Source organism: Mycetomoellerius zeteki, unplaced genomic scaffold (genome assembly GCF_001594055.1).
Source record: "Mycetomoellerius zeteki isolate Tzet28-1 unplaced genomic scaffold, Tzet1.0 scaffold735, whole genome shotgun sequence".
NCBI lineage: Eukaryota > Metazoa > Arthropoda > Insecta > Hymenoptera > Formicidae > Mycetomoellerius > Mycetomoellerius zeteki.
This window is the reverse complement of record NW_017257759.1, coordinates 682,597-695,555: the sequence shown is the minus strand read 5'-3', so window position 1 is coordinate 695,555 and position 12,959 is coordinate 682,597. Positions and strand designations below refer to the sequence as shown.

The window sequence follows — 12,959 nt, the reverse complement described above, 5'->3', positions numbered from 1 at the left end:
ATAAAATAAAATTTGTAAAATTTATCTGTAACAAGGAATCCTATTTACTATTTTGCTTAGAATTTAAAAAATTTGAATATTGAAATATTCTTATTGCATACTTCAGAAAAATAAGATTTACATAAAATCTTCATTTGAAAAGATTTAATTAATTTAGCTAATAAATTTATATATAATTATAAACGAAAAAAGCTTGATATCTTCAAAATATTGATATAAAATATTAATTCTTTTGAGACTTCTAAAATAGCGGAATTCGCTTTGGCCATTCTCCAACTGGACCAATAAACGTGGCAGATATTTTAATTGATTTCCATTAACTTCTTCTTGTATATTATTTAAAAATTCGCTTCGCAAAACGAAGAAAAGTGCATTTGCATCTTTTGAAGTAATACCTTCATACTTCGTTGCCAGGTGACGCATCGTAGCGCCCAAAGCTCGGTTCCGCGACTTCACGCGGGCATATAAAATCGGTCCTCCACCGACTGGAGCCGTCAGTACTAAACAACACCTCTGACAGAGAAACTCGGCTCTCGGATCTGTTCAATAGTCTGCAACATGTACTTCTTACACACGTACTACTGTACATACGTTTAAATTTAGACGCAAAACAATACCGAAAAAAAAAACAAAATTATCGGGAGTACTACAATATAAACTCCCATGCAGCCATCCCACAGAGATATTGCGATTATAACATTGATGAACGCTGATTTGCTTGTCGATCGGCGTTGGTGAACCGACCAACTGGTGAACTAATTGACGATAAATCTATTAGCTTACGAACATTGAACACTACGCATTCGAGATAATTGTGTAATTACAGTGCGATCAATCAAGATGAATCTCTTCAATGTGATAATAATTTGCTCTGCAAATTTACGAATGAGATACGTATTCTGTGATCAATATGTGAATTGGTATTAGCTGCCGTATCTAGTTAGTGCGTTTCTCTGTCAACAGTTTCACGTACAGTCCAAACTCGGTGCAACAGGTCAGTTAAGTAGTCCCAATAATTACGAATTAACGTAATCTTCGTATTAAATTAAATAAAAGCTTATAATTTAAATAAAATTAACAATAACACCTTTAAAATTTTAAATGACATGTAAAAGATATATATAATTTTTTACATAAAGTTATAATAATATAAAATGTACTTCAAATGGAGTATTTTCATAAATAGTAATTAATATAGCTTTTTATAATTTAATTAAATCATTAAAAAAAATATTTATGTTTTTTTAATATTTTATTAATAAATTACATAACAACAAAATAACAACATAAACGTTACATTAATGCAAACATCTTAAACGTTGTAACAACCAATCAAATAAAGTTTATCGTCGAACTTAGTAATTACAGCATGTACCAACGTCCGTTCTTGTAATTATCGTAGCCAATATAATTGCTAACGCAATCAGGATAACAAAACCGAGATCGGCAATATGCAATACGCAAACCTGTGATTAGTTACATTCTACTCGGTCGAAAATGACTCCTTGTTCACAGGCTTGTTCACAAATTTGCCTTTTGCAAACGTATATTAATAGTGCAGTAGTACCAATAGGATTCGATAATCGTAAAAATAAACGGTACTTGCGTAAGATTTCCTCAAACGTTTTATCTCACCGCGATGCGACGTGTTTTCTCTGCAATAAAGTAAGACTCCCAATAAACAGTGATTTGATAGAAAACACACGGAAACGCACGCAAATCATTTTCCAATCCGTAACAAGGGCTCTTACACGTACATAACATTGAATAACCGCATGATATTTTCAACATGCACGTAAAAATTTTCGTAGCATAATTTGTTTAATGTATAATTTTTATATTGCACATAATTATAGAGATTAAGCTTTTATTAATACAAAAGTAAAATTCTTTAAATAATTTCAATAAAATAAATAAATTTATCACATAAAAAATATCATTAAATAATTATCATCTTTACACTGTTTGTCGCATATATTATAAGGTAATGATAATCTCAATAAAACAACTAATAATGTTAGTAAAATGCAATAAGTTGTCAACGGACTATGTAACATTTTAATAAAATTATCAATTTTATTCTAGATGATAACTAGTTTCAATTTGAAAGACAGAAACCACATGTTCTGCTCAAAAAGTTAATAAAATTATCATGTATATACAGTTTATTCGTCACGCAGGCGTGCACGATGTAATCGAGATATATTCAAACCAGCAATAATTGCAAGTTTAATGAGCAATTCGTATACGATTTAATGACCATATATCACACAGGCTAATTTGCATCGATCGTGTATTTGTACCTTGAATAACGCACGCCGCAATCCCGTTTCGACTATCAATAATGTCGACAATCTTTTACGACATTGTAGAATATGTTTGTCACTGAACAACATGTGTCGAGCTTACGCGACAGTTCACCGGTGCAATGACATTATCGCGAGGAACTATCGCGTTTCAGAATATGCAGCAGAACGGTGCGTGCAATGCTCACCGTCCGCGAGTTCTGTTTCTGTAAAAAATTCTTCGGTACTTCAAACCGGCGCTCGATTGCGGCAAATTTATCGTACTCGATTATGCAAGCGCACTCGTATAATTGGCGACGCGACTTCGCGTAGCCTTTGTCGGCGATTTATCTCGCAACGAGCGTATACAGATTTGCACGGAGGCAGGCTTTCTTGTAAGCGATCGAAATTTATGATTCGTTTGTAATCTGTAGTTCGCGTATCTGAAATTCTTGTGGTCCATTGATTGATTTCGATGACAGAACATCACGCGAATCGACATTTGTTTTGAGACTAACGGAAGAAATAGCTATTTGAAGAAAAATGAAGAAGATAATCTTAATCTCAATTTTAATGTATCAAAATATGTAATGAAACGTATTAAATCTCTCTGTTACGTGTAATCTGTGGATAATTCTAGCTTCGGGCTACTCCACCTTCGACAGGTCGACGTACGAGTAATATAGGTTCTTGTCTAACGCTCACTAGCAACTGGAGCATGAAAACATTATACGTGCATGCACTCACATGCAAGCCAGCCGATGACTTCTCTAATATCCAATTTCCTTCGTCTCATCTAGCTTCTCCAGCGTCACGCAATAACATTTGGTTTGAATGTCAAACGTCATTTTAACGCAAACAAGTCGCAATGATAATTAATTCGCTGGTTATTAATTTAATAAATAGCAAATTGTATTATTATAAAATTTGTAATAATTTATAGTTTTATTATAAAATATCATAATCTATTGCGCTCTTCATATCTATCATTTTACTGAAATATTTATACAGTTTAAAATATATTTATATTAAAATAAAATATGTTTCTAATTGCTTAAATTTATAATATTAAAAAATATCTTTATTTAAAATAAAAAATAACTGTAGCTATATACATCTTTTTAATTTATCTCTAAAATTATTGTAGTGTTATCTTTTAAATTGTAGTTTTATTGTTTAGAACGTCTTTATTTTTATTTAAAAAATGACAAAAAGGACAAATAGAAAACAATTATGAACAAATTCGACATACATATAATAAACTCGTTATTTATTTGACTTTTTATCGAGCAATATCATTTAATGCAACGGTGAATTTGCTAGAGTTCAATCAAGCTCTCGTAAAATTGCGAATCGTCGGAACTTTATAGAGACGATGATGTAATTGCATTCCACGCTATTGGTACTGATGTTCATAAGGTTTTATCTTTGGAATGTTACAATGATAATATTTTCTTATCATCACTATTCGCGAAATATGACACTGAAAGTAAAAATATATATAAATATATAAATGTATATAAATTTTAATAAATATTTAATTGACAATTTCTAAGTAAATATTCACCAAATATAAATATATATTTATTTTGTACAAAAACTGGCCATTAATTTAATTTAATTACATTTTTTATTGAGTAAATATTCATTTACTGTAAGTAAATAAGATTTAGTAAATTTTTTTTCAGTGTAAGAAAATAACTTAGAAATTCGATTATATCGCGAATTACATAAAGGAGTTAACATAATTGCATAAAGGAGGCATAAAATATTAATCACGTTGATTTATTTACTTAAGAAAAATTCAAAGTATATTTTTTATTATTTTATCTATATTTTTTATTATTTTATTCTAAAGTGACATTATTTTTATACAAATTTTCTATCACGATATCGCAGTTTCATAAATTGTATTGTCTGAAATTGAAACGAAAAATTAAGAAGACCTAATTTAAAAAGTTGATTTCCATAAATTATAAAAGATAGTATTAAAATTTCACAATTTGTGGTATTATTCTAAATATGCACATAATATTATGATAAAAAGATTTAATATTTTAATAAAGTAACAATTTGTTTACACAATTTAACAACTTTTGCTGAATATTTTCAGTAAGAATCTAACGATTGCATCAAGCATTATTTAAAACAGTGAAAAATGACGTAAGATTAAAACGTGCAGAGTGCGGAAAGAAAAGTGTATACCGTCCCACCGGAAGCTGCAACGAGATGCATTGACAGTGAAGCCGCAAGAGCGAAAATCCGTCAAGATGCAATCACTCGTCCTTCCCTTTTTGCTGCTATCTTTAACGGTAAGGCATAAGCGCAACGCAACTAATATATATTGACGTGTGATTTACCGCACCATTAAGGCGGCCGTCCGGCTGCAGCTTCAATGTCAAACTCGTATATCAAACGTGGGCGAAATTGTTCGTAAATATGTTCCGGCATGTGTCACGAACATCGCGTCGCCAGCCCCGATCCCTGAGGTCGATCGCATAATTTCTTCTTAGAAACGGAAAGGTAATGGATAGAAACCTGTACGTCACAATTCACAGAAGTCTTGACTTTTGTTGGTATGTGAAATATGATGAAATTCTAATAGACGAGGTTCGCATACTACAAGTGAAAAGATAAAGAATATGAGAAAGTTTACTCACTATTATGTCACCAAAACTTTAACAAATTTTATTCTCACATATGTTTCTGATACTAAATATTTATTTACATACGGTGTTTCATAAATCGTAATACAATTAGAAAGGAGGTGATTCTTTATATAGAAGTATAGTTGAAAATTAAATTTTTTCGCATGAGATGCTTCGATTTGGGGCAATATTTCCAACAATTAGTAAAGCATCAAGATTCGAGCGTGAATATCCTGTTTTATTGTGTCTCGATTATCCAATACGATTATTCAATTCAAATACGAGCAGAGATAGTAGCTTGCAGCGAGATCCGTTAAGTTGAAATACACATACTCGGCGAATATTTAAAGTCGATTTTCCCGAAAACAAAGCTTCATATGAAAAAATTTTATTTTGCATTCTTTATTTATTTTTACTTGACTTACTTTTACATAAAAAATCATTACCTTTCCCGTTATAACATATCATTTATAGAACATACCTATAAATATAAGAGGATTTTGTTTTCAAAATTCTTTTATTAATAATCAGTTATGACAGCTATGTTAAAATGTTTTATTAGAAACAATATGTAATATTTATAATCTATAAAAATTCACATAGTTGAGTTTACAGAAAAAAACTTTTTCATGAAATTGTTTTGTATATTCATTAATTTCTGAGACAAATTAAATAAAAAAAAAGCTTTCAATATCTGTTCTTCTTTAATTCACGATGCTTTTTCAGTCGACGATGAGAGACTTCCGCTAGCGATGGCTCGGGTCTCTACGAGGTAATAAAAAAAGTGTTACACGGCAACAGATCTTCGTCTCATGATGATAAGAATTTCTTATAAAAGAGCATAGCTTTATCTATATATGCAATGAAAATTCTCCTAAAATACATGCATATATTTTAGGCGAAGGTTAATGCACCGGTACACGGTTAATGTCATTGGATATGCCAATTAGAATATAAATTTAGGAGAAACTTACAAAGTAGACTTACATATAAAATAAGTAAAATTGAATATTAGATAAATTAAATGAAACATAAAAGGAACAAATAAACTTTTAGATTATGTGATTAGAATTTTAATAATAGCATTATATAAAATAATATATAAATTAAAAATTTGAAAAAAATTGTTCAAATTATCTCCTATCCCACACACTTTTAATACAATGCAAAAATATTCTTTAACTATTTTATAATTTATATTTTATGCAAAACTTTATAATTTATATTTTCTACAAAATTACAACAAATGTTTTAAAAAATGTACAATAAGAAAAATATTGCCTTCTTATTAATGCATATTGTTTTTTTTATAAATTTCTAGTTGTCAGATTCAGATTAAAACGAGTTGTGCTACATATCAATTAACTATAGTTGTGTCAATAAAAAATACATTCAAGCGTGAAGCAACTTTGTGAGAAAGAGAAAAGTATTACTTCGTTTTGCAAAAAAGACGGAAGTATCGCAAGATGTTAATTGGAACAAACGATCAGCCTTGTACACTAACATCATAATATCATTCCAACCGGACCAACCGGCTTATACGTAAAACGATCTTCTATTAACATAATTCAAGCGCTACTGGCGTCTAATTATAGACAATTTAAGGACGTGCGAGGATCGTTTTTTCTACGTAAATGAGTGGCGACATGCGGAGATGTGTCGGAATTAACTGAACTTCCAGGTGATCCAATATTCGCACAGTCAGGCTTCGATATTCGTAAATTATCTCGTTTAACGCATTCCTGCGGCTAAGTGTTGTCGGCAATGCATATTTTTAGAATGGTAGAATAATGTAATCAGAGGAGAATGTGCAACTTCCTGCCACATGATCCGAAATCGAATAACAGTTGCTGCAAATTCTTTTTTTGAACGGCCATAAATTTCATAACTCCTATAAATACTTTTCTCTCAAAAGCAAAAGATAAATGTTTTTATTCTTTACGCAAAAACTCTTGTCTTTTTTTACATGCGTATTAAAGAATTCTTTTAAGCTGCAAGTTCCTCCTCTTTTTAATGTAAAAAATTTTATATTAAATGTTAAAGAATAATAATTTTTTATTTTCCAATCTTGACATTAATTTCATAAATTTTAAGCATCGATAGCTTCTTTGTGTCGCTGTTCTATACAACCCCAAAATAAAAATAGAAAATGAATGCCTAGAAACATCAAAATAAAAAGTAAGCGAGATTTGTAGAGGACAGCAGAAATTCTCGTGAGGAACTGTTTTATTTTTTATGTCCAGTCGTATTGCAGTTTTTATTTACTTGAACGTATTTGACATATTTATGTGGCGGCTATTCGTCTTCATTATTGTGGGAGCACCGCGGCGCCAAAGGTTTACGCCGACCCCAACATGACTCGTAACGTGTTTGTTCCTAAATCGCGACGACGTCTTTATTTTCTGTTCGTTTTATTTAATGGCTCGTAAGATTTCTCGGGTGGATCTAGAGTGGAACCGAATTTACTTGACTGGTACCGAGAAAGCAAACATTCGGTCGACGAATCTCTTATTATCGTCTTTTTGTGTTGTGTTTGTCCTTGTTATAAGATTTTATATTGGACGCAAGTGTTTGTAATTTATAATCTTCATTAATTGTATGGAAAGAAACTAAATGGAAAACTCTATTATTCAAAGCATTTTATTGAAATCTTCGTGACACTCGCGGAAGAGTATATAACATAAGTACATTGCGTAAATGCGTAAAACAGAATTACTTACATTGACTTGAAAAGGGTGCAACAGTATAAAATGTGTTACAAAAAAGATTTGTATTATGTTTCAAAAATAGTTATTAAAATAATAATGTTGAAATTAAAATGTGATATCTAAATTTCTAGCTATAAGGTTTACAATGCTCTGATCGTTTTATTTAAATACCGAAGTATCATTTTTTCAATTATTTTATTATTACATCAGCAATCTGTAAAACTAACGAATAGAGGAATATAAAAAAAGATTTTGTTAAAAGAATTTTGATGTTTGATCAAATGGCGAGCCTATAAAAAGATCGTCGACGTGCATCGCGCAGCAGGTTTGTCATTATGCGCCGCATTTGGGGCGATGGGGATTTTAACGGCTTGAGTGGCCACGAAAATAACACACCGAAAATAAGCGCTAAGCAGAGATTCGATGCTAGGTATCATCGCGAGACGATCGGCTCGATGCCGATCTGGATTATTATAAAAAAAGAGACGCACCGCGACGCTATCTTAGGTTCAGTCAACTTTACTCTCGCCAATGATATTACGCATAATGCAGCTAAAGGTGGGCCTTAGAAATAGCAATGCACTTCGATACGAGGATCTCGTCTCAGGAATATCATCTCAGAACTTCTTGTCTCATTTAAAATAACATTTCCAAGATTATTATACGTCATTTGTTTCTTTTTTCGTCTCATCTCGTCTTGTCTTGTCTTGTCTCGAAAAAATCAGAGAAATTCATGCTAGTTACAATTAAAGTGCTCTGCCTCATTATATACATGTATGTTTCAAATAAATGAAACAAGATAGTCGATAATCTCAAACGTCTCGAGATAAAATTCAAGAATGTTGAGAAGCGAGAATATCGGCCCATCGAGATAAGAAAATTTTATTGATCATTTGTTTTTGTCTAAATCTCTGTTCATGTTTTCTTGTCTTGTCTCGTTTTAATGTATTACAACTTAGAAATCTGACAAAATGCAAATGATCTTCTAACTCATGTTTTTATACAGAAAAGACGATTTTAAATATCTACGAATTTAGCTAGGTACAGATCCGAAAATAATTTTTTTGGGCCATCAAAATAATTATGTAGAACGCTGAAACTGATTGCTAGAATGTCAAAACTTTTTACAACCCACGATGAAAATAAAAATCGGAGCATAAGTCGAATAGAATAGTAACAGAAGCGTAAATGAAACTTCTACAAAGCGAAAATTGAAACAACGAAACGTAAAAGGAGCATAAATGGTTATCAAGGACATTACTCGTCATGCTTAAAATTTCTATGTAATTATTTTGATAATCCAACAAAATTAATTTCAAATCTAGCTAAATTTTTTAGATACATCAAGTAAAATTCTTGCCGTGTATATACTCACCAGTGTGAATACAAATTGAAATACAAGTATTCATATTATTTTTATACTTTAAAAAATAATAAGTAACATAGAATTATATAATTGCATTTTTATCTATCGTCTCAATTAATGAAATGTTGAGTTGATTAAACATGAGAATCATATAACACGAGGCGGTTAATTAGGTGACTGGGACGACATGTGCGCAACGTAATTTCGAAGAACGAGGGAAATTATTTAGTTCACAAAGAAAATGGTTCTCTCTTAATCGTGCGTTCATGCGTTACTAAGTGATATGCAAAGTGTACACACGCTCGTATTTTATCGCTACGTAAACACCTAATGTGGCCGAGGTGCTACACGAGGAGCTACACATACGTAGGCTCGACAGAATTATGATTCGTTTGTTATTATTTACGATATATGATGCGTTTCGATAATTTGTGATGTTACATAAGTAGTTAAAATTGTTTTATTTAAATGCAATACTTTTGCACAATTATCTTTGTTATATTAAATGAATATTTTTATAATCAGTGAGAGCGTTCGAAAATAATAATCAACCTTAGTTTAATAAATTTTCATTTATAGATTGCATTTATCTGTTTGACTTGAAGACTGGATTTAATTAAATCTAGTAATCTTAAAATTAAATCTAATTGCTATTTGTAAATATTGCACATTTGGATTATTTGTTAAATGATTATAAGATATCTTCTTTAGAAACAATTATATCTAAAAATTTAATGTACTTTTGCTATATATATACCTATATATATATATATAGGAATATTATTTCAAAAAAGAACAAAATTAAAAATTGTGAGTAACACTTATAATTAGATTATATTTCGTTTACAATAATTGTAAAAATAAAAACTTATTGATCGTAAAAAGAGCTATTAAAACCTCTCTTCTTGATTTAAAAAATTATTTTACCTTTGTATTTTTTATATACAGTCGTATTCAGATTTGAAATTAGGATATTTATACTTCATCTTTTTATATCGTTCTCTTAATCGGGAATAAAATCGTCTGCTCTTACATTCTGAGCATTGAACGTTCTACGCCACTGTGCATTCATTGTTCGCCGCCGATTTATAAATTCACTCATGCGATATTCATACAATTAACATCGTGCGATCTCGCGTATACAAACGACAAGCAAGTTGACATTCATCCCGAGTTAATCCAATTGGAGAGAGGAGTGTCAGTTTGGGCGCGGCTTGATGTGCAGTTCACCGATTAAACCTGGTTGAAAATGAACGGTCAGCCTCAATCGAGCACCGTCACTCTTTCAAAATGATCCCCAACGTGTAAAATGACGAATTATGTTGTATTTCATATATCAAGCAGAGATACTAAATGCTAAAGAAACTCGAGTGAATTAAACTGATTTTCTTAAGAACTTTGATTAATTACTTTTAATTTATTAATGAAATAAAACTTATTAATTTGTATAAAAGATTGAAATATTTAGACCGTAACTTGATTGAAATGTGTTGACTGTAAAACCATAAATGATCTTTGGAATTATATAAGAGAGTAAGGAAACTTCGATTTCATCTAATCAAAATAAAAATTGTGCATTTAATTTATTAAACATTTTATTTATTAAATATTATATTATTTAATCTATTAAATATTTTATTAACTTTTATATTCAATTCTCATATTAAAAATTATTGATAATTATTCTACATATTAATAATTACTTTTCAATTTGAGAAATTCTGATTAACATATCGCAATTTATTTGACATGCGTTACATATTTTATATTCACCAAAACAAAACTTCTTACATATATTTATTAAACTTTTGTTAAAATACGAAGAAAATTTGGAAAATGTAGATAATATTTTCAAAAAATTAATGAGGTCACTTAGTGATAGCAAAGCAGTGCGGGAGTAATTCGTAGGAGCAAGAGAAATAATTTATTGCTGCAGATACCAGTAAGCGAATGGAAGAAGCTCACAGTATAGATTAAGCTGGACTTCTTTTTCTTTCTCTCATGTATATACGTACATGCCGCAACTGGGCCACGTGGCACGTACAGCGAGATAATACTTTGATCGCGATTCATGTCGAATCGTGCATCTCCAAGCTACCGTTTGATCATTTAATTAACCTTGATGATATTACGTAGAGATCTGGTGAGGAAATAAAAACATTCCACTATCTCAATATAGTAAATTTTGTTTAAGCTATTTTGGTATTTTTATATAAAATGTTTTAGGGAAACATCTACCACGAGTATTATAATTTATATCAAATTAATCACAGCCTATTTGCCTGCCCATTAATATCACCTGCAATAATCTGTTTGATTTGATTTTTCTTTATCATTATTAAATCTATAGTGTCAAATTTAACTTAATGTAAATCGCCACTGCTCCTACTCAATCATATCATTATTTTATACTAAAACAATGGTTAAATATTTGACACTAGACAGTGTCAATTTGATACTATATAGTGTCAAATTTAATTATCATTTTAGTAAAAAATAACGATATATTTAGTAGGAGCAGTAGCGACTCACATTAGGTTAAATTTGATACCATAGATTTAACAGTGTATCATTCTGAATGTGACGTATTATTATTCTTAATTTTCTATATATGTGTGTTATATTTTTCGTGTAAAAATATATTTCTATGAGAATTATACGTCTAAACCGTGTTCTTACGTATTTACGCTAATTTCCAACAATTCACGCTCGATGTTTATTTCTGTGCATCAGCAAAACAGTAAGTGCGATAACCGTGCAAATGTAAAATGCTCGTCCAGAGAACGAAAAGGGTGACTCGAAATTATGGCTGTCACGGCATAAATTTAGACGACAATTTGCTACCGTTTCGCTCACACTCTATATTACCTCGCCTAGTCAAAGTCGCGATAATAATTCCGCTGAAAGTAAAAAGAAGCAAAACGTAACCGCGTTATAAATTGAAATATAAGAGATAAGAATTTTATTGTCTAAAAAAATATATCTTGTAACTTCTGACATTTTTACATAATATCGTTTGCAAAGTTTTTGCATTACCTTGCGACTTTCGACAGCGTATTGTAACTGACACACGGAAATTAAGAATTTTTACCAAGCGTACAAGCGTAAATTGCCCTCCTGCATCAGTCAAAGCGGGTGTGTCGCTTCCTATTAATTCATTTCATGATCAGTATCAGTAATTTTTATTCTGATTCCATTTTGACACCTAGGAAGGTAGGAATACACGAGGAAATCATTTATCATCTACAATCTGTTCAACGGACCGCTCGGATCATTGATCTTAAACACTGAGACTTGAACGTAGTCGCATGATTTATCATCTTTCTCGTATAACTTTCTTGACTAGTATAGCATATGTTATATTGACTGTTTTAGTGTGGCGTAAGATTTGGCAACGGTCATCTAATAGATGGAATTTTCACGGAACCGACTTTGGAATCGGGTTATAATTTGGTGGCAGTGGTCCCACGTGGCGCCTTGGCACTGAACGTGACCGAACTCCGTCGCACGCAAAACTATCTTGGTAAGAGAAACGAGAATTTATGACTATTGATGAAGATAAATTAAGATAGCTGAACTATTTTCATTCAGCTCCACTTTTTCGTTAAACCTTGTATAGTATATTTAAGCGCGTAAGATTCGTATTTATGTAAATGAGATTATAGATTAATTGTAGATATATAGCAACATATGTAGGGGAGAGTTGCCGAATGCGTACTGGTCGCCTAAATCGTCCCTCATCAATATTTTATATTATTAATTAATATAGACAATATTTAGTAACAACAATACAAAATATATGAGAAGTAAGTAATATATACAAAAATATAATAGCCTATATCTTGTTTTATGGATATTAGCGGCGTTTTAAAAAATCAGGTACATCTGATATTATTTTTTAATCAACTTATGTAGCTGATAACAACGCGATCATCCAATTTTATTATAAATC

General features: G+C 30.8%; 1 protein-coding gene across 2 annotated transcripts in view; it reads left to right on the top strand.

The window, feature by feature from the left end:
* Nucleotides 1-509: 509 nt before the first annotated feature.
* Nucleotides 510-12,959, top strand: part of LOC108729473 (thrombospondin type-1 domain-containing protein 4) — a 21,858-nt gene continuing 9,408 nt past the window's right edge. Inside the window, exons 1-4 of one of the 2 annotated variants that reach the window (XM_018458618.1) lie at nucleotides 510-734; nucleotides 827-994; nucleotides 4,399-4,597; nucleotides 12,383-12,530. In XM_018458618.1, coding sequence (XP_018314120.1) covers nucleotides 4,556-4,597; nucleotides 12,383-12,530 — 190 coding nt within the window. In that variant the 5' untranslated portion in view covers nucleotides 510-734; nucleotides 827-994; nucleotides 4,399-4,555. Of the gene's footprint in view, nucleotides 995-4,398; nucleotides 4,598-12,382; nucleotides 12,531-12,959 lie in introns of both variants that reach the window. The other variant, XM_018458617.1, reaches the window with a different exon arrangement.